General features: G+C 45.4%; 1 protein-coding gene across 2 annotated transcripts in view; it reads right to left on the bottom strand.

The window, feature by feature from the left end:
- The window catches only part of ABCA12 (ATP binding cassette subfamily A member 12), a 100402-nt gene that overhangs the window by 5034 nt on the left and 72757 nt on the right, over positions 1–22611 (bottom strand). For both annotated transcript variants that reach the window (XM_074595567.1, XM_074595568.1), the window contains exons 33-49: positions 21825–22049; positions 20506–20644; positions 18879–19131; positions 17597–17683; positions 16299–16392; positions 14607–14734; positions 13650–13737; positions 12141–12246; positions 8605–8659; positions 7933–8110; positions 5946–6061; positions 5173–5332; positions 3900–4168; positions 3051–3261; positions 1311–1420; positions 545–689; positions 265–399 (exon numbers count right to left, since the gene is read on the bottom strand). In XM_074595567.1, coding sequence (XP_074451668.1) covers positions 265–399; positions 545–689; positions 1311–1420; positions 3051–3261; positions 3900–4168; positions 5173–5332; positions 5946–6061; positions 7933–8110; positions 8605–8659; positions 12141–12246; positions 13650–13737; positions 14607–14734; positions 16299–16392; positions 17597–17683; positions 18879–19131; positions 20506–20644; positions 21825–22049 — 2499 coding nt within the window. The remainder of the gene's footprint in view (positions 1–264; positions 400–544; positions 690–1310; positions 1421–3050; positions 3262–3899; positions 4169–5172; positions 5333–5945; positions 6062–7932; positions 8111–8604; positions 8660–12140; positions 12247–13649; positions 13738–14606; positions 14735–16298; positions 16393–17596; positions 17684–18878; positions 19132–20505; positions 20645–21824; positions 22050–22611) is intronic.

Below are 22611 nucleotides of genomic sequence, written 5' to 3'. Positions count from 1 at the left end.
ATTGGTAAATATAGGATTGATTTTTGGCCTCTGAAAGATGGCTAACAGAGAAATCACCAGACTCGCCACTCAATGCCCTCAAAGAAAATTCGGGTGCTTGCTGGAATCTAAACTTTCCTCTGATGCATGAGCTGTCAGGCTGAGTATGGGCGTTTGGGGAGCGTCTGGTGAGCTGCGCCTGAGGGGGTTTTGCTGGACTGTCGAAGGACCCCTGCCAGCCCACGGAGCTGCTCATTCTTCCCCCACCAAGGCCCCATTGCTCACCAGCAGCAGAATCGATGGATTCCCAATGAGAGCCAGAGCAGTCGACAGTTTTCTGTTGGTGCCATAACTGCACATGGAGGTGACTCTGTCTTTGTAGGCCATCAGATTCAGCCGGTAGAGAAGCTGGAGTACAACCTACGGGGGCAAGAGCACCGCTTTCGCAACAATGTCCAGACATAACTTACCATGCGCATATCTATTTCTCGAAAGACTAATTAAATCACTGTAAAGGCTCTCAATAACTGGAAAATGCTTTCAGTCAAGCCCCAGTGTCACTCACTCCTTTGATGTCTCTCTCTGGGATGCCGTGGAGCCTGGCGTAGTAATACATGTGCTCTTCCACTGTCAGTAAGTCATCCAAGGCATCTTCTTGAGGACAGTAGCCAAAGAGCGACCAGTGTGCCTCACTAATGTCGTTCAAGGACCTGTGTAAGGAAGTTGGCAAGTCATTTCGAACACACTGAATTTCCAATGCACTCTGGAATTAGACAGGAGAGAGAAAAACCCCTTTCTCCTGCTTCCTACCCCCTTCCCCAACCCTTGAAGGAAAGTGCTATGAATTTGCAGACCTTCAGCTTTTAGGCCCTCCGTTCTGCAAAGGAGGAATTGCATTTACGACATCTGTTTGCCACGATATGTAGAACAAAGCTCTCCAATTACCACCAGCACTGCAGACGGCACGGCTGCCGCCAAGCCTACTCCTCTTAAAGAGCACTTTGAGACGAGTCCTGCTGGTCTCCAGGTACCAGCTCAGGAGCAGGATCACACTCAGCTGAGGATACGAGTCTGATCCCATTTGTAATGGAATGAAGTGGAAGAAACACCACCGAGAACAAAGAGGTACGACAGCAAAATGCAGACCCCTAGGGAAGCAACCATACCATCCTCAAAGGATGAAATTCCCCGCCTTATTTATTTTTGCTCTGTTTTGAATGTTTTGGTTTGTTTCAGACTTTTACATTTCTTTTCCTTTGCCATCCAGCCTTAAAAACCGCCCCCGGGCTGATTTGCTCGCGCGCCTGCCCCAGAAATCACATCCTCCGTACCCAGAATGATCCTGGACCCGCAACTTTCCGCTGGATGCTCCGATGTCACCTGTCAGCATCTTAAAGATGGTCGTCTTTCCCGCTCCGTTCACACCAAGCAAGCCAAAGCACTGGGTTGTGGGAAAGAAAAGTAGAAATGTAACCACGCTGTATTTATAATGCAGAAATATTGCTCCGAGATGAGTGCTCAGTGCATCTTGTCTCTTCCTTTTCGTTGGACCCTTGAGCAAGATGAATTGCACAAGAGGCAGAGGCACTCGGAGGATACGAACGTTATAATGGAGGTTGTTTATGGTGCAATATACTGCAGATTATATTAGGACCGTTTGTTTAATACAGTGAAGAATCAAGGATGTGTCTCTAATAGAGTCATTCCTTTTACTGCAAGGTGCGTTTTTGCCGCAAGCTCATCTGACAGGCCAAATCCTGATCGTCTAATTTGTGCAAAGCCTCCCGTTGACAGGAACGGAGCTACTCATAGGAATGAGGTGAGTGAGGTTTGTGCTGTCATTGGTAAAACCTTAATGCGGCACCAGATTTTTGTCAAATAATCTCACTAATGCACTACATTAATAAGATTAAGAACTGGCTCCCTGTAGTGCAGTTCAGTAGCTGCTGCTAAAATCTATGTTTTATTGCTAAGGTTGGAGCTGTGCAGTTGTGCGTTGCATAAGCAATCACCATTGGGCTGATAATTACTATTATTTTGATATGATTAATACAAACCAGCAGATGTGAAAATCCCGATGTGTTGGGACAACTGCGGATGCACAGCATCCGTCCAAGGCTCTCCCCCACCTTGAGGTGCATGCAGGGACAGTATCTGTGCAGGGCCATGGTCTCTGCTGACACCAGCATCGGGCTGACTTTGGCCAGAAGTTAGAAATCTTGATGGCAGTTGTGGCTTGGAAAAAAGCCTCTGCCAGAAAGATCAGCGCCACAACCTCAATGTGAGGCTGCTGTCCTCCTGCCCAGCACCCTCCATCCTTTCGTATGCTCAGTATCTCAGTGGGACCCAGGCAATTAAAAAAATCACTTACCAAGGATTACTTCCAAGCTTCCCCACAAGTCAGGAAGCTGCTCAGCCTGAAGCAGGATCTGGGCTCCAGAGGCCCCAGGAACTTTCCCCTGGCTCTCAGAGGTGCTCCCCGTGCTCCTGTCTTTTCTCACGAGTCAGTGTTTTTGCAGGTAACTGCACTGACGTGACCAAAGAACGATTTTTTCTTTGGAGTTAGACTAAGTCCTGATTCATGAAAAAGTGTTCAGCTGAAGTGATTTGTCTTTCCCTGATGGGAAAATACAAGCAGATGAACCTGCCTCACTGTCTCCCACGCAGTTTAGGTGAATAATTGCAACTGGACAAATTCTGCTGTCTTCATTTACCATATGGTAATTGACAGCGACTCCCCAAGACCGCACTGTGCTAGGTGCTCTACAAACACAGATGTAGACATTTTGCTCCGAATGCAGCTCCATCACTGTCCCCTCACTCTTTCTAGGGCCTTCAAACTGTCACTTGGTGTCCCAAATCCACCAGGAGCCATTAGTCACTACCATAACCCCAAGAATCAATAAATAAGGCAAAGGAAGGAAGGAGGAGGTCAGGGCAGAACAAACCATCACAGTCATGCTGGGACAGTGGCAAGGACTGGGAGACAAGACAACAGCAGAACTGTGGATCTGTTCCCATTTCCCTGCCCAGGGGGGAAGGTGCCTGCAGCCTTTTCCTCATGCTTTTACCTCTCCAGCAGGAATCCCGAGACTGATATTTTTCACAGCCACGATGCGTTTGTGAGGAAGGTGGTAGATCTTTGTAAGATTCTGGAGCTGCACCACATCGAAGTCAGCTTTGCCAGACTCCACCCGGTTCCTCTCTGCCTGGACGTCCCCGTCCTCCTCAGCCGCGGGTGGCAGAAGCGATGCTTTGCCATGTACTCTGTCAAACAGGAACCTACGGGGAGGGCAGAGAGGGGCCCTTACCCTCTGGCGAGCAGACAGCAGTGGGCCTGTGTACTTGAGACACTCAGGAGCCTTCCCGTGAGATCCCAGGGCGTGCGAACACACACAGATAGACAGTTTCTATTCTCTCCTGGTATTTGTACCATTTAGGGAATTAAAAAACCCAATGTTCTCTTTCCACCTTTTTTTTTTTCTCTTTTTCAGCTTCTGAGCTGGAGGATGTCCCACCTGGTGGACACACTTGTAATGCAGGTGATGGGACTGTTGTTGCTCCTCCCTGCGTGCACCCAAGCCAGAGGAGACGGGGAGATTCAAACGCTGTCAGTGGACTGACTCCTCTTACCAACCAGCTGAACATCAGCCCACCAAACCCAGAGCCGTGAAACGAGGGCCATAATCTCACCCAGCAAGGACTACCAAGGGACTCTGGTAACCCATACCACTATTAGTTAATACTCTAATTACTGGTAGGTACTGGGACTGCTGCCAGAGAAAACTTACTCCACATTTGCAAAGTGTCTTGGGAATTTATGGGCTTCATAATTGAAAATGATGGTACGAGAGCCCAGAAATAAACCACCGAGCACTGGCTTGGTCCATTTTCATTGCAAGACTCCAGATGTTACTTACTGTAGTATGTTGTTCCAGACTCTCTGAATCATCCTGTCATGAACTGTAAGACGAATGACAAAAAACACAGTGCCCTGGATAAACATGGCAAAGAGCTTAGACGTGGTCTTGTCCAGCTCAAAGGTTTTGTCGGGGTAGTCCACTCCGTAGGCTTTCAAGAAGCCCAGCAGTGCCTGATCCTGCGACAGTTCAATCAAGCCATAGCCAAAGCAAAATTGTGGAAACAGAAGGAACGCATGCCGTAAATTTTCAGCAAGATCACGCAAGCCCTGAGAAAAACAAAAAGCAGCAGAGTCAGTCACTGTTGTTATTCATAGAATAAATTCATAGGTTTTACTGTGGGACTGAAGTGTAACAATTACATTGGGATTTGCTTGTGTCTCAGAGCAGAGATAAATTGAGAGCAAAGAGCTCTGGAGGCAGCTCATTTCAAAGGCACAAGGTCAGAAAAGTCAAGAGGCAGCTCAGAGGTTGTGATCACCCATAGTAATCAGCAGCCGGTTCCCAACGCCGTCCCTCGCTGCTGCTCCAGCCGCCTCACTCTGCGCATGTGGCAGCCAGAAACCCACCCCCAGCCTCAGCCGAACCCTGCTCCGCGCTGCACTATGCCTCCCAAAACCACACCGCTGCTCAGCCTTCCTGCTGTGAAACGTGGCCCACTCCCCCGCAGCACTGTCCTGTTTTCCTCGGACAAACATCTCCATAAAACACAACTTTTGGCTTTAGTAGACAGAGAAGGGTTTTTCCAGTTAATTCATGGCAAACCAGCCCAGTGCACAGTCTCACGAATTCTCATACACAGAGCTTCAGTACATTTCTAGCAGAAGAAAGGATTAGCGCCCACAGCAAAGTCGAGAGGCGGTAAATTAGCATGGAAAGAGACTGAGTCCCTGCCACTGTCTGCACACGTCAAACTCGGGGCAACAACATCCAGTTGTCACTCTCCACAATGGTTCGAGGTTCCCATCAACTTTTTATCAAACATCTACACGCACCTCCTGCCCCTTCTCCGCACAGGCAGTTTTCTGCCTCTCTTTTTGTATTCTTCCCTCTGTCACCATCATTTCCGTCTTTGCTGGGGGTGCAGATTTACAGACAAGCAAGATTTGCATTTGACTCATGTCCCATCAAGTCCCAGGACAAGCGTCCTCTGCTTGGTCTACCTCAAACACCTTGAAGCCAGCCAGCTGCTAAGGACCTGATCAAACCCACCAAACTCAACAAGAACCTTCCTGATGTTTCAGCAAGGATTTAATATTAGTAGGATTCCTACCTGATCCGTGGCCTTTTCCTGGGAGAGCAGAAATACAACCGAGTGAGTGATGATGGTATTGATGCCAAAGAACAAGTTGACGCAGACATAAACGATGAAGGCCATTCCTGTTTCTTTGAAAAACCCAGCCAGCAGGTACATCCATGAAAATGTTGCATATCTATAAATTGTTAACAGTGCGGAGAATACTACAGTAACTCAAAGAGTGATTGAAAACAAACAACTAAAGAACTCTGACAATGTAACAGTTCTGTTTCGGGATGCGACTAGACTTCCATATTGCAGGAGCTTAAAGGAGGAAAAATGGCTTTGTATCTGTAAGGATTTGAAGAAAAGGTTTACGATACGTACTTTGAACATGGAGCCCCAACTGAAAACAGATGGACCGGGCCTGCAGAATTCAAAGCCGGGGAGACAGTTCTGCTAAGTTTTCCTGAATTGCGCTACTGCGGTTTTTTTCCCTCTCTGATTTTGAAATGCTTTTATATCTTGAATTTTGCAGTAGTTCAGTAAGCATCTGCTTACAGCTTGGGCTGTCACTGTGACCTTGAATACTTCATACCCTCACGTGGAGTTTGCTTTGAATAAAGCCGACACGACAACAGTCGTTTAGCTCACTGCTCCTGGAAGGAGCAACTAGTCACCGTTTGTAAAGCGCATGTTGTAGAAAAAAGCCCCCGTATTCCTCCCTTGGATCTCAAATTGCAGCAGCCTGCAATATCCAGTTCCTCACCCTGTGCAATGATATTTAAACAACTGAGCTCCACACTCACCCAAACAGTAGCAGCAGAAGAAATACTGCCAGTAAGTTATTGTTGTTGCAGAAAGCCGGTATCTGGAAGGATGAAATAACTCCTATTGAGAGTCCAATAGGGACCATAAAAAGTACCTGCAAAATGATATTAAAAAGATGTTATTAGGACGATAATTCTTAAACATTTTTCTAGAACTATGCAGAAGCAACAACGCCAGTTCTGAACCTGGTCCCACAAGGGCAGCTTGGATTTTCTATGGGAAACCAAGTACAGGTGGGGTCTCTGTCCGCCAGAGACTTTCGGAGTCTTGCAAATGAACTCCCACAAAGCCATTTTGAATAGACTAAGCCTTAACATTCAGGGCCGTGGGCAGAAAGTGCCTTAAAAAAAGGTTGTGAATGAAAAATACCCCTTTGGGTTTTCTGTTAGACTTGCAGTCAGACCACTTCATTGTGCCCTATAAATCCGGTCTTTATAATGTTGAGTCAAGCCAGGGACCTACCAAACGTCTGCCTCGAGAGATTCCTCTCTTCCCCAGCTTTGGGATTTAACAGAATTTACTGGCAGGGATTCTCTGAGAAATATCAAGTTGCCGAGAGCGCTGGATTAGTTTCATCCCACTGAATACTGATTGTGGCAAGGACCCTGGGAATTTTTCTGCAGGCTGATTTACAAATATGCAGTGCTGAAGCGAGGGCGCAGATGAGGGAAGCAGAGGCATCCTCACCCCTGCGACTCAGCCAGGCCAGGCTGCAGCCACGCTGCCCTCAGACCCCTTTCAAGCCCCTTGTGCAAGGCAGGGGACACTTGTGTGGTGTCCTCATCACACCAGACCCTTTAAGCAGGCAGCTTAGGCTGCTCAGTGGTGAGCACCGTATTGTTAGGACTGCTTTGTAAGTGTTAGGAAAACACCTAGAAGCACACTTGCTGCTGTGCTTTGCAGAAAGAGTCCAGGCTCACATTCCCCAAGGGATTTCAGCCCTTTAACCCTCACTGCATCAGAGGGGGCTGGCCACCCAAACGCCCTTGAAGATTTCATGTTTTCAGGAACGGATGATATCACTGGGATTTGAAACTGCATCAATAGAAATTTGTCGGATACGTAGAGCTCATCACCATTACAGCATCGCTGGCAATGCCAAAGCTCACAAGCAGAGATGGTCTGCACTTGCAGATCTCGAACTATGTGAGGGTTTGACATCGTGCACCGAAGGTAATTCATAAGACACAAAGCACTTTAGTCTACAGACACTGTGCATATTTATCCTCTTAGCCCAGTGATGCATTCCAGCAGTGCTATTAACCCTCTTTACCAGGAGGAAACTTAACTTCAGGGAGAACAAGGGCATGCCTACGCCACGTAATGCAGCACAGTGCTGGGGAGCTCAACTATCTATAGGAACAAGGTGGTAAATCTATACAGCGCAGTGCAGCACTGTAGAAGGGCACTTGCTCAGGTTCTGGAAGGCATATAGCTGCATTAGTAGCTTTCCTTGGCTTAAAAGCCTTCATAATATACAATCTTAGAGAGAGCATTCAACCCAGCAATGGATTTTTGCTCAACGGGGGACTGTCAGCTGTGAGATGTCAGCTAATGTCACACCCCGTACTCCCAGGGTTTCCAAAATGCCTGTAGCCTCAAGCCCCAAAGCCTTCCCCGAGATGCGTAAAGACATGCGAATCTAGCCCCGCAAGCTAACAGAAAAGCAGCTTGCTGCTTGCATGTTAAAACCGAAATCAAGCTCTGGCCTGTTCTGCGTTGCTCTCGTACAAATGTGCTGAGTGTTTTGCATACACTCGAGAGAGAAGGAATGCCTTCGCTTAGCAAAATCCAGTGTTGCGGTTCACATTTAATAGTCTTCAGTGTCTTGGAGAACAATTACTACATAACACTCTTGGTAGTAATAATATTAAGAAGTCTAGGCAACCAGCTTTAAATAAAGAACTTTTCTTCCTCTGCTGTGTATTGCTACTCTTGGTGCCTTTAAGAACATGAATTATTTACCAGGTCATAAACGAAGTTAGTCACCCAATAGCTTGTCATCCCGAGGCCTGAAATGTGCTGCAGTTGTTTGGCTTTGGTTTGATGTTCTTTGACCACATAGAGCACAAAGCTTGCCGTTGTGATAGAGTAGCCAACCAAAACAGACATTGAGACTATGATGTCGAGTAAGCTGTTGAGCCTGGGGAGAAAGTGGAGAAAGATGTCTCTGGTGAGTCAAAGTGGCAGATTTCCCTCATCGCACAGGCATTGTTTAGAGCTCAGCAGCAGAGAGGTCCTGATTCTGTGCCAGCATCTTTTGCTGATGGTAATTACGCCCAGCTAAAAGGACTCACAGCACTGACTCATAACACCATGCCATAGCATTGATTGGAAAGGCCAAAGGGAAAATTATGTAATTATTATTATTGTGCCAAAGCACAAAAACGTGTGATGCTGTAACTGTGACCTCCACATCTATATGGGATTCTACAAAGAAAGCCTAACGGGGATCTGGCAGCTCTGTGGCAAGCAGGATGCTATTCTTGCATAGGGGGAATGAAGACAAGGAAGAGAGCAGTTTGATCATTTAGAGAAAGATATTCAGTAATTTAGGCTGCTTTATGGTTTCCAAGAAGCTGGTTTGCTTCTTTTGAAGCTAAACAATTCAGGCATCAGCCAAATGAATCTTCTTACATTACTTGTTCTTGACTCTGTCCTCCAGGATATGGGTGAGCTGATAAGAAAATACCTACAAGAACAAAAAGAAAAGAAGTTGAAAACGTGGCTAACTTAAAGCTTCCTTCACCAGTTCCTGAGAATGACAGTAATACAGAAGACTGTGAATAGAGAAGAAAAGCAGATCAAAAGCTGGGTTTTGCTCTGTCATCTCGGTGTGATCTTGGGCAGAATTTTGAGAATTTTTTCTATGACTTGACTTCGACGCACAGCAGATCTGAAATACAAACCCCAGGCCCTGTTTCTGCATCTACCATCTGGGTGACAGTATCATTCGCCTCAGTAAGAGCACTCCCACACCTAAAATTAGGCACACGTTCATGGGTCCATATATTTTAAGTTGGATTCCTCAACATGGATGCATTCAAAACTGGTGGATATGTTTCATTTTAAAGTTGCTGCTTGATGATCTCACTGCATTTCACTTGTTCTTTTATCATCAGAAACAAATGGTTCCCTATTGGCTTTCTCTACAACTCTTATCTTCCTGATATATGTCTTTCTCAATACGCACATCTGTTGAGATGCTACCGTAAACCCAAGTAAGCTACAGGCACTGTTGTTCCCAGTTTGGCAATGGGTTAATTCTGAACTATTCCGTCTTATGCAGCTAGGAAAAAAAAAGAATCATTTTGTCCACGGGAACTAGCAAAAAATCTAGTTACTGTGTTAGTAAGCCCCGTGTGATGTTTTCCAAAAAGATCCCTTAAAAATGGGTTTGTATCAGGCACAATTTTCTGCTCACATGCATTATGTTCAGAAGATTTGGTTTAAGTACTTCTTTACCAAGGAGAACATCTATCCCAAAATATACTACTATTATTCATCACAGTGCATTTGCTGTTTGGAGGCAATTTGTGCCTATAAAACCAGTGTTTTCTAATAAAACGAGGAACTTGGGGGGTTCTGGTGGGACAGTTCTAACCTCCAGTGAAGGTCTCTGCCTTGGTCCCACCAAGATACCAGCCCAGACTCTAAGACTGTGGCACCTGAGAAAGGGTTTAGGCTAAGATGTTAATGTGCCTAAAAACGAGGTTCTCAATCAGTATTTAGGCAACTAAGTAAATGCCTTGCTTCTCAGGGAGTGCTGGAGCACCTCGCGCTGCTATTAAATCCAGAGAGATTTGCTAGAACACACCACCTCTGAAATTTAAGCTCCTTACAGCCAGGTGCCTGACTTTCAGCGGTTATACGAGGAAGAACTATTCTGGGCTATTTTCTCTAAGAACGAGCATTCCGACATGGGAGCCATAAAGGATGAGACTTGCGGGTTTAGCTGAGCAAATGCCGTACTGAGCAAATAAATTTGAAAGGGAAGATTTCATAGGAAATTCATTCCGGAGGGGGACGAAAAACTCATTCTTGTCATCAGGGAGAGAAACGGAATTAAAATCTTGGGCTGCTGATAAAGCCACACACAAACAGCCAGGAAATGTTCCCCTTCTCTAAAAGAGAGAGAGAGAGAAAGAAAGATGCCGTCTGTCTAATCTGCTAATACTTCCCTATAAAGCCATTCTCCTTTACTGAAGCTTAGGCTAGGAGTCACAATTTCCATTTCAATGCTTTCTCTTTTTTGTTGGTTGGGATTGAGAGAAGAGAAAGCACAATATACATAAGTCCAAAGCTATTATGACTTGCTTAGTGACAGGGTAAAAAGCTTTTTATGTATTTTTTAAAAATATACGCAGTCTAAGTCAAATCTTTAAAGCAGGACTGGCACCTCTTTCAAACTGCTGAAATGACAACACACTTTTATCTGGCCATTTCAATGGTTCTTAAACTGTCATTTATTTGTCACAACAACAAATAGATTTAGCTGCCAGGAACATACCACACAGAACGTCTGTTCGATTGTATTTCAAACTGGATTTACACTACCCCGGGGGAGCAATCCTCATCCATTCATTTTATTTCCCCCATTCTACGGCTTGGATTATTAGTGGGAAGCGGAGAATTATCTGTCTGGTCATTTACTACTCAGCATTTCTTTCCAAAAATATGTAAGTAGCAGGACAGATGGAATAAAAACTGCCACTGTTCTTTCCCACTGAAAATTGTTATTTTCCTGGTAGAAAACTTTCCCTGTGAAAACTTTCTGACTGTTCACACGAACTTCCTGCCTTTGCTCTCGCTACGGCATGTGTTGGGAATACAGAGACAGAGCAAGAAGCTTCACTGCTTAATAATTCAGCTGCTCTGGGACGTTCCTGCCGCTGCAAGTGCCTGGCTCAGGTCTCCTCTCTCCGCACCCGGACAGGGGCTGCAGCTTTGTGATCCGCTCGTGCAGTGCACACCGAAAAGCTTGAACCTTCTGACCTGCACGGCACGCTGCAGATCTCGAAGGTTTAAGGCGGTGGGTATTTTAGGATGGCAGGGGGGACGAGGCACTGATTTCGCTTGTTGTGAGGGGAGTTTTGGTGCATCGGGATGCGGAGGTGGGAAGAAAGACATGCTGTGTCGACTTGTAATCAGCGTTCTGCTGCTGCTTTAATTCGTGGCACGACACTCAAAGCTTCAGATCAGATGCCTTTTCTATTACAGTTAAATTCAGACACATCAGTAAGGAATAGTCTTATGAGCAAAGAGACACCGTCACCTGTGTCACTGTCACCTGGAGGGGGGGCCAGGCGTGACCAGGACACGGCTGGAAGGGCCCTATTTTTCAAAGCAAATCAATCGGTAGGGCATTTCTGCACACAATTGCTACTCTTGTCAGATCCCATAAATCTCTATAAGATTTCTCGAAATGGTATCAACATAAATCTTTCTCTTCTGCCTGCACCCCCTCCAACCTCTAGAGACAGGCTTATTTATACATAGACATATTTGTGCCCACGCTGCACCCAAAATGTGGCCTGAGCCGTAAATGGTAAAGATAGGGTGCCCTGGTCAGGAATTTGGGTTGCTGCATTATATTACTGAGGAGAAGCCATGAGAACTGCTAACCCCAAATGGGCTGCTAACACTCCTTGGAATCTGCGTAAGTCGCATGTCAGAGGGAAAATATAGCTGAAAATTACGTTTCTCACTTAATCTCACCCTCTCAAACACAAACATACACATACCCACGCATCCTGAGTTGCTCTCAGCAGAAGGGTGACATATTAAAATTGACTAATCTAAACCACCCCCTGAGATGATCTAAAGTACCCTTCTGATGCGTAACTAATGGGCACCTCTCAAGAGACAGCTATTTCGGTACCATGATGACAGGCAATAAATCAAATAGCAACCATTGGCATTTTTTGGATGAAGGAAGTATTTTATATAGGAGCTGGGGTCTTCCCTCTCCATCTCCCCTGAGTCTTTGACAAAAACAAATGAAATATGTGATTTATTCATGTTTTTCAATTCTGTTTTTAAAGCAATTGCATCATTGGGAATAAAGAAATGGCCTCACTGAAGTCAAGGTAAGTGTTCTCATCGATTTCATCAGAACCAGGATATTCCCCCCAAAGGGGAGAAATTATTTGCTCATGTAAAGGGACACTTACCGTATCTGGAAGTCTCATTTTTTGGCAAGTTAGCTCGAAGAATGAAGTTGTTCAAGCTGTTGAGATAGGCTGGAAGGCTGTGATAACCTTCGGGATTATACCACACCTGCACACAATTGAGAAATTGAAAGAATTTGGGAGAGAAACTGTTACTAGTAACATTTTGGTTTGTTCTGCTTGCACAAATGAATCATTCCGTGTTGCTATCTAAAGTCATAATCTCTACAAGTTAATGTCCAATGATTAAACCACATCAAGTACCAAATGAGTATAAAAGCACATTTCACTTTCAGCACAACAGTCCCATCAGCTTCATTTGCCTCTGGGAGAGAAGAAAGAAGCAGTAGCTGGGTATGTGACATAAAGCATACAGACACTTGTTTTCTTCTCTGTAATAAGCTGGTCAGATCTGATGAACGCCAGTGGTGGAGACCTCCCAAAGAAGGCTAAGCAGTCAAATGTCTAAGATCCCTTGAAAGCCAGACAGAAGAAGGTTGCTTTTGGGCAGAAAGTAGCCAGTCGTCACTTTTTCATTCAGCAACAGCCTTTCCCTCCTCATGATAACTTTTCTTACCTACACCACGATAAACCCTGGGGACTGAGGGGAAAAAGTCAGATCAGAGGACATGCACTTTGGGGAGATTTACTATCACCGGCTTTAGGCAGAACCCACAGCACCCAGGTTGGCGGTGTAAGTTACCTACCCAAGGACAGAGAGCTGAGGCTATTAAGGTTAGAGGCTTAAACACAGCCCACAGCATCCACCTTTGCATATCCCCAAGTGCCGCGTGCTCAGTGATTTCATTCTGCTTGCCCTAGCAGAGCAAGGACTAGAGTCTGCCCTGCTTCCAACGCTATCAAGGTTTCTGGATATTAAATCTGACATGTGATAAACAAAAAGCAATGCTTTCAGATCTAAAATGAAGCTGTAAGATTGGTGGGGTGAAAATACCTGCAAATTCATTACGTGAGCTCTGAGTGTTAGTGAAAAAATAAACCCTGTGATTCCCTTTTCTTGGAGCCACCTCTGAAAACACCACTGCTCTTGCAGGAACACCCTCCTGGTAGGTTTTGCAATGGGATCACAGGACTTTCTCAACTCTCTTGCATTTCCCTGCTACCTCAGATTTCAGCCTCGGTGCTTTTAACGCTGATGCGTTACAACATTTTCACTGAGCAGAAACAGAGAAACGGGTATATCAGAATCCAGCAGCCAGCCCTAGTTAAGGTACATACATTCTGTCATGAGATAAAGGTGCTACTAATTGATCTTTTCACCTCTGTATAATAAAATTATGACAGCAGAAAAATTGTCTCCTGCTAGCAAGATAAGTCAGGCCAATAAAGAAGAATGGGGAGAAGAAAGGAAACGAACTACAAGTCCCTCCCACATGAAGCTGCAGATTTCAGAGGGTTTTGCTTTATTTTCTGAAATAGCCCTGAACTCAACATCACTTCTTCTGGGTCCCACGCTGCCCGTGCTAGGATGAGCAGGCAGAGGTTAGTTACCTTAGTCAATGTTCTGTTGGGGGGCACCGGTCTGATATCGAACCGGAGATCTGTTGTCAAAGGCAGCCCGAAGCTCCAGCCGCCATACCTGAGTGAAAAGCAGAGGGAAATGCATTGTTATCCTCATTCAAAAGCTTCAATACCTTCGGTTGGTGCATGTTAGCATGCCACTGTCACCCCAGTTAATTCTAGCTTGACTTCAAAGAACTTAACCCAGTTGCCAGAGTCCTTGCTTGGGGGAAAAGATGGAAACAGAAACTTGTCAGCACTATCACAAAACTGTGCTGAAAGCCTCCATTTGAGAAATATTTTGGAGCCATGTGGACTCCAAACTTGCTCGCCTACCACATTGGAATACAATGACTGCTTCTTACCCAGAAGAAGAGCAGCTCAGTTTAAATCAATGGCAGATGAACACGTTCCTTGACAACCATAATGTCAGGCTATTTTTGCCCCAAGACACGCTGCACAGCTGTGCTGCAGATTCCAGACACACTAATAGCCCTAACAACCCCACGGTGCAAGAAAACGTTCAGCCTCTAATTTCACCAGAACAGACGCACTTGTTGAAGTGAAGCACACACTGAGGCTCTTCAGAGAATCAGACTTGGAGGAAAGTCTCTCCCCAGGGTTTACCTCATGACAGACTGTGTCAGACTTTCCTCTTTTTAAGCATTTCTGAGTCAGACAAAGACTTGTCTGTGGATCCAACTGTCAGCTTACGAGGTGATTGACATGTTATCCCTAGGCTATCTCTGCTATGATCAAGCAGAGCACTTGCACAGACCTTTATCTTTAACTCCGTAATTGCAGGACGTTTTACCTCCTTTCACCAGATGCAGGGAGGCCTTTCTCAACCCCTACTGCACTGTCACCTCTTCAAGCCCAATGGATATGACATGTATAAAAGGCTGCTCCCGGTACCATTCAGAGAAGAACTGGAGGTTTATGCTCTACCGTTTTTGCAGGAAGTCTTTGGTAGTTGCCAAAATGTAGGTCTCCACATTGTGCCCCGTGAGGTTATAAACTGTCCGTGTGGAGAAGGTCCTTCTGTGAGGGGGAGTGTAGTTCGTCTGTGGACATGTCTGAGTGGAGACAAATGAACAAGAATGTTGGTGTCTGTGTTTTAACTAAAAACTAGCATATCAGGACAAGATTGAGAGCAGGCACAATGGCGACATTCTGGTGCTGGGACTGATTCCTACAGAAGCTGATGATTTGCAAATCAGGGTAGAGAGCCACACGGCACACATCCTGCATGCCGTCCTGAACATATTTAGCAAGGTGCCTAGAAACAACCTTTGCTTAAATCTACACTTCAGTTCTACTGACATCAGTGAGACCTTGAAATGTGCTTCATGCTATGTTGGAAGATTTTTGCTGAATTAAGGCTGATCCTACTTAGCGCAGCATCAGAGTGACTGCGCAGACAACAGCAGAGGGCAAAACAACTCACGGAGCAGAAAACATCGTGGTAACCTCAAATTCTCATCTTGCATTTCACAGCAGCTACACTCTACATTTTCGCTTTACTGTCAGTCACTGGGAAGATTTTCCAGAGCTTCAGAGAAACCTTGGATTAGTCCCGAATATATAATTGAACATGCTGAGGGGCAAAGTCACATCGACTGTTTCATAAGGTTGAAGTGTCCTAGTCCTACCAGACAGTATGCTGGCTACTTCTTTCAGCTTGTCCATAACAAAACCCCTGGCCTCCCCCCATTGTGTATCGCTTCATAACTTTGCATCAGAATACACAAAATAGCTTCCTTCTCGCTGAGGAACACCTGCCTGTGCCTGCTAGAGGTGAGAATCGGCTTCAAACATTATCCTGACTTACCAGAAAAATGATGCCGATACTTTCAATGATATGAAATTAAGTGTATGCCCAGAAAAACCACATAAAATAACTGCATTTTAAGGAATGACTAGGAACATTCAACTAAGGACATGCTTTATCTTAACAAATGTCATCACGTTGCACCTTGAGTCTGATCTCCTACTGGAAAAAAGCTGGAGAGGTGAAGAGCACTGGAAGGAGGAGAGCTCAACTTCAAACTGGACTGTAAAATTGTAGCATCACTGGGGTGGAATCTGCCTCTTCCCCATGTGCACATACAGACGCAAAGCCCAGCAGTGCCCATATCTAGTTCTGTATGTACCACCACAATGCAAATCACTGATGTTATTAATCATTACTATTTATAAGAAGGAGCAGAGTAAAAGCAGACAGATCTAGACTTTGCATAAAGTTGAATTCTGAAGAGCAAACAGCAATAATAGCTGTGCTTTCATATAATGACAGTGCTTGTATAAAATGCAATTTTCCTCTTGAACACATGTTTCACCTCTGCTAAATGGGACAATCATACCACATTCAAAACCACCGTTAAACCTTTTCCCACCACGGGGAGGAAGGCAGATATATGAGCATGCGAATCTTCTGAGGATGCTGTTTCCTTTCCTGTCCCCAAACTGGTGCAGCCAGTGGTTAACCAGTGTACAAAATCGACCAGGCCAAAGAGAGACAGGAGGAATCCAAACACTGAGTTCCCCTTCATACCATTCCTGCCCACAAAACCACTCCCAACATACAAGACACCCCAAGTATCCCCCAAACTCCTTCTCTTTTGGGTTTATTCAAATTACCTGGATGCCATCTGTGCAGTTGCAGGCAGAATACTTAGTTCTCTGGTTTCCACTGATAATCCATGGGCCAAGCATGTCCTCCTTTAAACACTGCCTGCAAATGAACACATTTTCCTCTGAGGTTCTCTGTGCTCAGGTGTGCAAACGATGCTAATTGCTGTCGTGTTTAATGACAGCAAGGATGGCAGCGAGCAGCTTCAGCAGCAAAGCAGACCTCCTTGTCAGCCCTGGGTGCTTCAGGGAATACCCATCCTCCCGCTGCCGTCAGTGCCTCTCGGCAGAGAGCCCTCGCTGCTGCTCTCCGTGCCTGGCGTTCTTCAGCTGATTAGAAGGAACCCGGACACCACTTCATTCCCACAGTAGACAGCTTAAGGAGTTAGCACGCAAAGGCCAAAATCATTTTACAATGCAGAAATAAGGGCTATTGCCATCGCAGTAACTGGGGAGTCCTGCGATGGACTGCATTGACTGGGCAGTTGCTGTAACTGCTCGGCATAAATATTTGCCTGCAGATACGCGACATGCATAAGCGTGCAAGCCTGCCCAGGCTTTTGCTACCAATTCCTTGAAAATTTATCTGCAGAGCCCAAAAGAAACCAGCCCTCATGGCGCAGCTTTTAGATACAGATAACAAAAGCTATGCTGAGAACTTTCCAGGTGGGCTCAGTGTTATAACTGGGATTATTGGGGAGGTAAGGCCTACATCCCAGATCTGAGAATAGTTTGCTCGCATCCTGCCACCACCAAAGCAGCTCCCTTGCTCCTCAAAGTAATAAAGGAGACCACTCGTGGTGGTGAATACTTCTTGAGGGAAGCAAAAAACACCAGCGTCAAGGTCCTGGGACTGTGTGGAAGTCGCAGTCTCAGCCTTAAAGCACAGTGTAGTTTTCTGGTTTCAAGAATATCTACAGTTCTGTGCTGGCAGATGCCAGCCTTCGCTCCAAGCCGCGCGGGAGCCACGTAGGCTCTCGGCAGGGCTGAGTTCTGCCTCACACCAATCGTGACTACACAGCTCCCTGCTCAGAACTGACTCGCATCCCGCCGGCTGAAGTCTGCGAGCAGCGCAAGTTTGCGCCTGCCTGCCAAAGGCCAGTTGGCCATCTCCTAATGAGCTGGAAGAGGCTGCAAGTCAATCTGAAGAGGGGCAGGAAAGGGTTTTTTTTCTCTGCATGTGGCACCAATGGATGAAAATTCTGCAGATGATGAAAGATGGTTATTAAGATCTAATGGCTAATCGTGCTATGTCAATTCTCCTGCAGATTGAGAATTTAAATGGAAGAAAACCAAGAACTACTTACGAATTGCTTTCATTCATGCATGTGTTATCCGTTCCAGGGAATGCAAGCATCGAAGCAACTAAAGCATCTGTGGTTTCATTAAAATTCCTAAGATTTAACAAAGGAAAAAAAAAGAAAGAAGAAAAATGAAATATGTTCAAGGTGCTTCCACTACCACTGAGCTGAGGAAAGCTGTCTGAATGAAACAGGATTTATTTAAGATGCTAAATAAATGGTTATTTGTGGTGCTGGCCTTGCAAACCGCTTAAGCACATGCAGTATATGAGGGCAGGTTTAAAAGGACCGCTCATCGCTTAGAGCTGCACAGCTACTCCAGTGATTTGCTGCCTCTAGATCTAAGCAAGATACTGATGAACTTTTGGACAAGCAAGATTCTCTTTCCAGGGAAAAGGCGTCTACTGCAATTTTCAGGCACTACTTCCAGTTTTGTCTCAGTCAGCTCTCATTTGTGAAGCCTGTTTGGTTTTGGTCATTCAAGAAGATGCTTCTTGCTTCTGACCCAGCTCTCTAGCAAAGATCCATCAGGGGAAGCGGAGAACATTAGGAACAGAGGACTCACTCAGACATGCAGTTCTGGCTCATTCCCTCAACCTAGCAGGACTGAAGTGGAAAGAACACCTAAGAGCAGATCTGCTTTAGAGCTGAATTTTGTATTTCTCACTTAAAACTGAGAACCACTGGAGAAAGACAGCAGTTCACCTCATGAAATCAGAATGATACAAGTTATAATAATTTTTGTGATAGGATTTTTAAGCACAATCAAATAATGCCGTGGTGACATCTTTTAATGGCACTGAAAAAGCGCATGCCCTTCAAATGACTGCGTGCCTTGGACTAGTGGGGCCCGGGCAGGAGAGGGCGATGCAGGCAGTCAGCCAGGCAGATAGAATTTGATCCCAGAGCTGTAACATTGGAGATGACTGATGTGGGGACCTCTGTTTCACTTTGGGGAAAGAGTGTATATATATTAAGAAAATCCCTTTGGGGCAGTATGGCTGTCACAGGGCTGGAGGACTCCAATGGGGAACACAAAGAATATTCCTCACATTTCATAGTTAATTCCAACTGAGAGGTTGCTTTTCTAAAGCTTTCTGATTGCTGGTCTGAGCCAAGCCATCTCCCTGAGAGACCCCTTAGGAGCAGGATTTCTATATGTTATCTGCGTAACAACTACACAGATAAAATAGCTACCTACTATCTGTGTAACATGTTTACACGAGGTCTGCTTAGAAATAATCCTGATGGTAAACTGGGTTTAAGGATCATAAAGAAGACCACACACCCAAAGAAGTCTGCCTGGTCGGATGTGCCGTACAGAGAGGGGGAAAGCATCAGTTCGGGATATTCGGTCTCCTTAGTTCTCAGTGTCCCAAGTCCCATCGCAGCCATGACAAAGAGGACTGGGAGGATGACCTGGGCGATGAAGCCTCTCACATCCCGCCGGGTATGGTGGAACCTCTTGATGAACAAAGCCGATGTCTTCTTAAGCAGCAACGGCAAACCCTGCAGGCTTTTGGATCTAATCAGGAGCTGATCTGGGTACAAAAGAAGAACGCGTTTTGTCATGGATCAGTAGTTGTGAAATGCAGGGAACTGATGGTTATAGTACCCTGGGAATAGATTTACCTTCCTGCACTCCTTTACAGATGGCAAATCAAAACTGCTATGGAACAAATGAAAGGGTCAGGCTTGGGACAGGACTCAGATTTTGGCTTTTGAGTCATAAACTCATGTAACACCAGTTTTTTGTTTAATTTCAAATGCATACATGTAGTGAATTCATTTTGAGATCTTGCAAGAGGAACACAGGCTTCTAGATGCAAAAAGTTACCTACATCCTACTTTCCCAGCTGCAGCTTACAAGGAAAACATATTATTCTTTTATATTTGAAAACTGAAAATTTTCATAATTTAGAAAGCAGGTCTAATAAGAGGATTCTTATAGTAATTTCATAATTTAGAAAGCAGGCAAATCAATAAGAGAATTAGTTCTGAAACAAGAAAACAAGGCACACAAATGAATTGATCATTTGCATGGACTGGGTTGTGGCATACTGAAAGCAGAGCCAAACCCTGTGCAACCTATTCCAACTTTATGAAATATCAACCTGTATAACCCAACACGAAGCAAATCCTTTTCAGTGGTCTCATGAGGGGTGACACAAACCACTTCTCTACGCGTATGAGTTACTGTTTACAGTAACATTTACAGTACAGGTCAGCTTTGAGAAACAAGTATGAAAATACCTCTGTGTTGTCCCTTATCTTCTTCCCTAACTATAAATGGTGTATTCATAAGCAAAAATATGTGAAAGGTTGTTCAGCCCGGTTTTTACTCATTTTTGGGCCATGCCACCATTTGCAGCTCTCAAACCCTCAGGGCTACTGCTTGTAGCTTCATTGTCTTCTGAACATGAATTTCTGCCACTGTCTGAGCTGTTTGAGCGTATTGCAGCAGCTGGGACACAGCAACAAGCAGAGAAGGACCCAGCTCAGAGCTGTGCGGCTTTTGCAACAGGCTTAGGGGTTTCCACAAAGCTTCTCTCCAGTTCTAGTAGCTACATAGAAATAATCCCCTACGTCAATTACAGCAATTACTTTCAGAGGTATACATTTGCTCTTTCACCCACACGTTGTATTTGATTAGATTAAAATCTGGATCAATTTAAAGGAAGGTGGATGCAAACAGAACCCCTCTGTAATTTATTCTGTGCTTCAGACTTTTCCAAACCAGTGGATCTAAACAACTGTTGAGTGTTGTACTTCTAGTGATTTATTGGTTTTGTGATTCCTGGTTGGGTGAAATGTGGTTTTCAACAAAGAAAGAGGACAGGGAGCTCAAATCAGTCCATCTGTCACTGTCTGCCTCTGCGACAAATCTGGAATAAAAGCTGGAGGAAATTTAGTACCGTCTCTTTCTGTGAAGGTATCCGTGCTCATAGATGTTTCGTCACTGCCAATTTGATCACTGGCTCCAGGCAGCTGTTGGGGCAGTTCAGCATCTTCTTGCTGGTCCTTCCCTAGCTCTTTTGTCAGATTGAGAAACACCTATAAAGCAAGAAAATATGAAGGAAAATTGGTCCAAATGACTCCATTTACCAAAACAATAATCAAAACCCACTCTCCTACTTTGTAGCTGTAGTTGGTGTATCAATTCTGAATTACAATACTCTTTCTGTTCCCTTTGTGCTCTGCAGAGAAATTTAACTTTTTTTTTCCCAGTATAAAATTATTGTTGTCCAGCTCCCTGTCACATCGTGTCTCTCTCCTGCTGCAGCAATGGATTCTTAAACCTTTGCAGCTGCCCTGTGGACTTACCTTGCCCTCATTCCACCTGCTACGTGACTGAGTAGGTGTAAACGAAGCTGCATGTCAGCTCCAGCCCTACATAAGTCTCCTCCCTCCACATCCACACAGAGAGCAGCGCACTGGCGGCTCTCCCTGCACGGCACTAGTGAAGGAACAAGGAGAGCTCTTTCCCTGGGATGTTTTCCCCTCCAGCCTCTGACAATGCCGGCTGCCTACATGCTGGGAGCGTGCACAGTTGTGGCACCCAAGCTGCACATGGTACGTGCCGTATAACTCATTCTCGCTGCCTTAGGAAAACACCTTAAAAGCAAGCAAGAATTTCTGAGCAGCAAGGTAAAAACCTCCCTCCCTCCTTTCTGCAAGGCAAAGATCCTCACTGCTCATCATTTAAAGTTACTTTTTGTTTCTGACGCAACCAAATGTTGGTGTTTATTTGACCAGAGATTTCCCGTGGACAGACAGGTGCCGAGATGCACCAGATGACTCATTCGTACAATACAGCATCCACACTGAAGTTTATCACTTAGCCAGTTTGCTACCTCCCTCCCTACTGACTGCACCCGTAGACAAACCCAGGTTCGCGGAGACCAGGAGAAGAGTTCAAAGAGAAACACATCATTGCCCTCTCTCCTTAGTCCAACTCCAGCATCTCATTTTCTGGGTAAAATGCCAAAAAGCTGTTAGCAAGGTGAGACAGCTGTACGCTTTGTGTATTAGTATATGTATAGATTTACGAACACATCTGCACACTCACATGTTCGTAAGCGTAACACAGCGAACAACCAAACCCCTTCTTTCCCTGCCTGCAACTCTCACATTGAAAACATGCCACTGTCTAGCCCAGAAAGCAGAGCTACGCAGTGCTGTGAAGTTGATCTCCATAACATTTCATTAAATTGAGCGGATCCTGAGCTCGTACCTCTTCCACGGTGGTGTTTGAAATCCCGTAGCAACCAAGGCTGAGATCACTCAAGCTGGTATCGAGGGCTCTGAGAAGCGCCTGGTAGGCCCCTGAGACTGTGGACTTGAAAGGCGGAAGCACGTACACGAGCTCTCCACCAATATCCTCCTTGAGATAAGCCTCCGGGAGGTGGGACTGGATCAAGGAGGTCACTGCTGCGGTGTCACACTCCTCTACCATGTTCTGAAAAAGGAGGAAAACACTGTGGTCACCAAAGGCTGCAAGGTCAAACTTCCTACCACAGGATTTAGCCCAAATCCTGTCCCATAGAATAATAAGTAGGTGATCTCAGTCCAGGGATGCAGCATTTCACTTTCAATATCAAAAGTAGATGAAAGTGGGTTTCTGGCCCTTGAAGAGGACGGGGGTGTCCCCGTCTTCGTCCATCCAAGACCTCACTGGGCTCCTCTGTCTGCAGAGACACTGGGACTGGGATGAATCGACCACTTTGCACTAGATGGAGGGTTTGTCATGCAACAGAGAAAGAGCCTAACCACAAGAGAGCTGACACATGAACACGGCTGCCAGCACAAGTGCAGTCTTTTCCCATGAAAAACAGGGCTTGCACTGTAATAAATGCTATCAAGAGCAGAGTTTCCCCTCCTCGCAAGCAGAATATTTTTCCTCAGGCCAGATACTGTCGATGGGCTCTTCCTGTCTGCTTTATTTCTCTGAACTTCACAATCCTCACTCTGCACCCGGCCTTGCCTTTAATCCTCAAGGAGACCCTGTTCTTTCTCAACAA

Source organism: Larus michahellis, chromosome 7 (assembly GCF_964199755.1).
Source record: "Larus michahellis chromosome 7, bLarMic1.1, whole genome shotgun sequence".
In the NCBI taxonomy this organism is placed as follows: domain Eukaryota; kingdom Metazoa; phylum Chordata; class Aves; order Charadriiformes; family Laridae; genus Larus; species Larus michahellis.
Note: the sequence above shows the minus strand (reverse complement) of the source record. Positions and strands in the feature narration are given on the sequence as shown.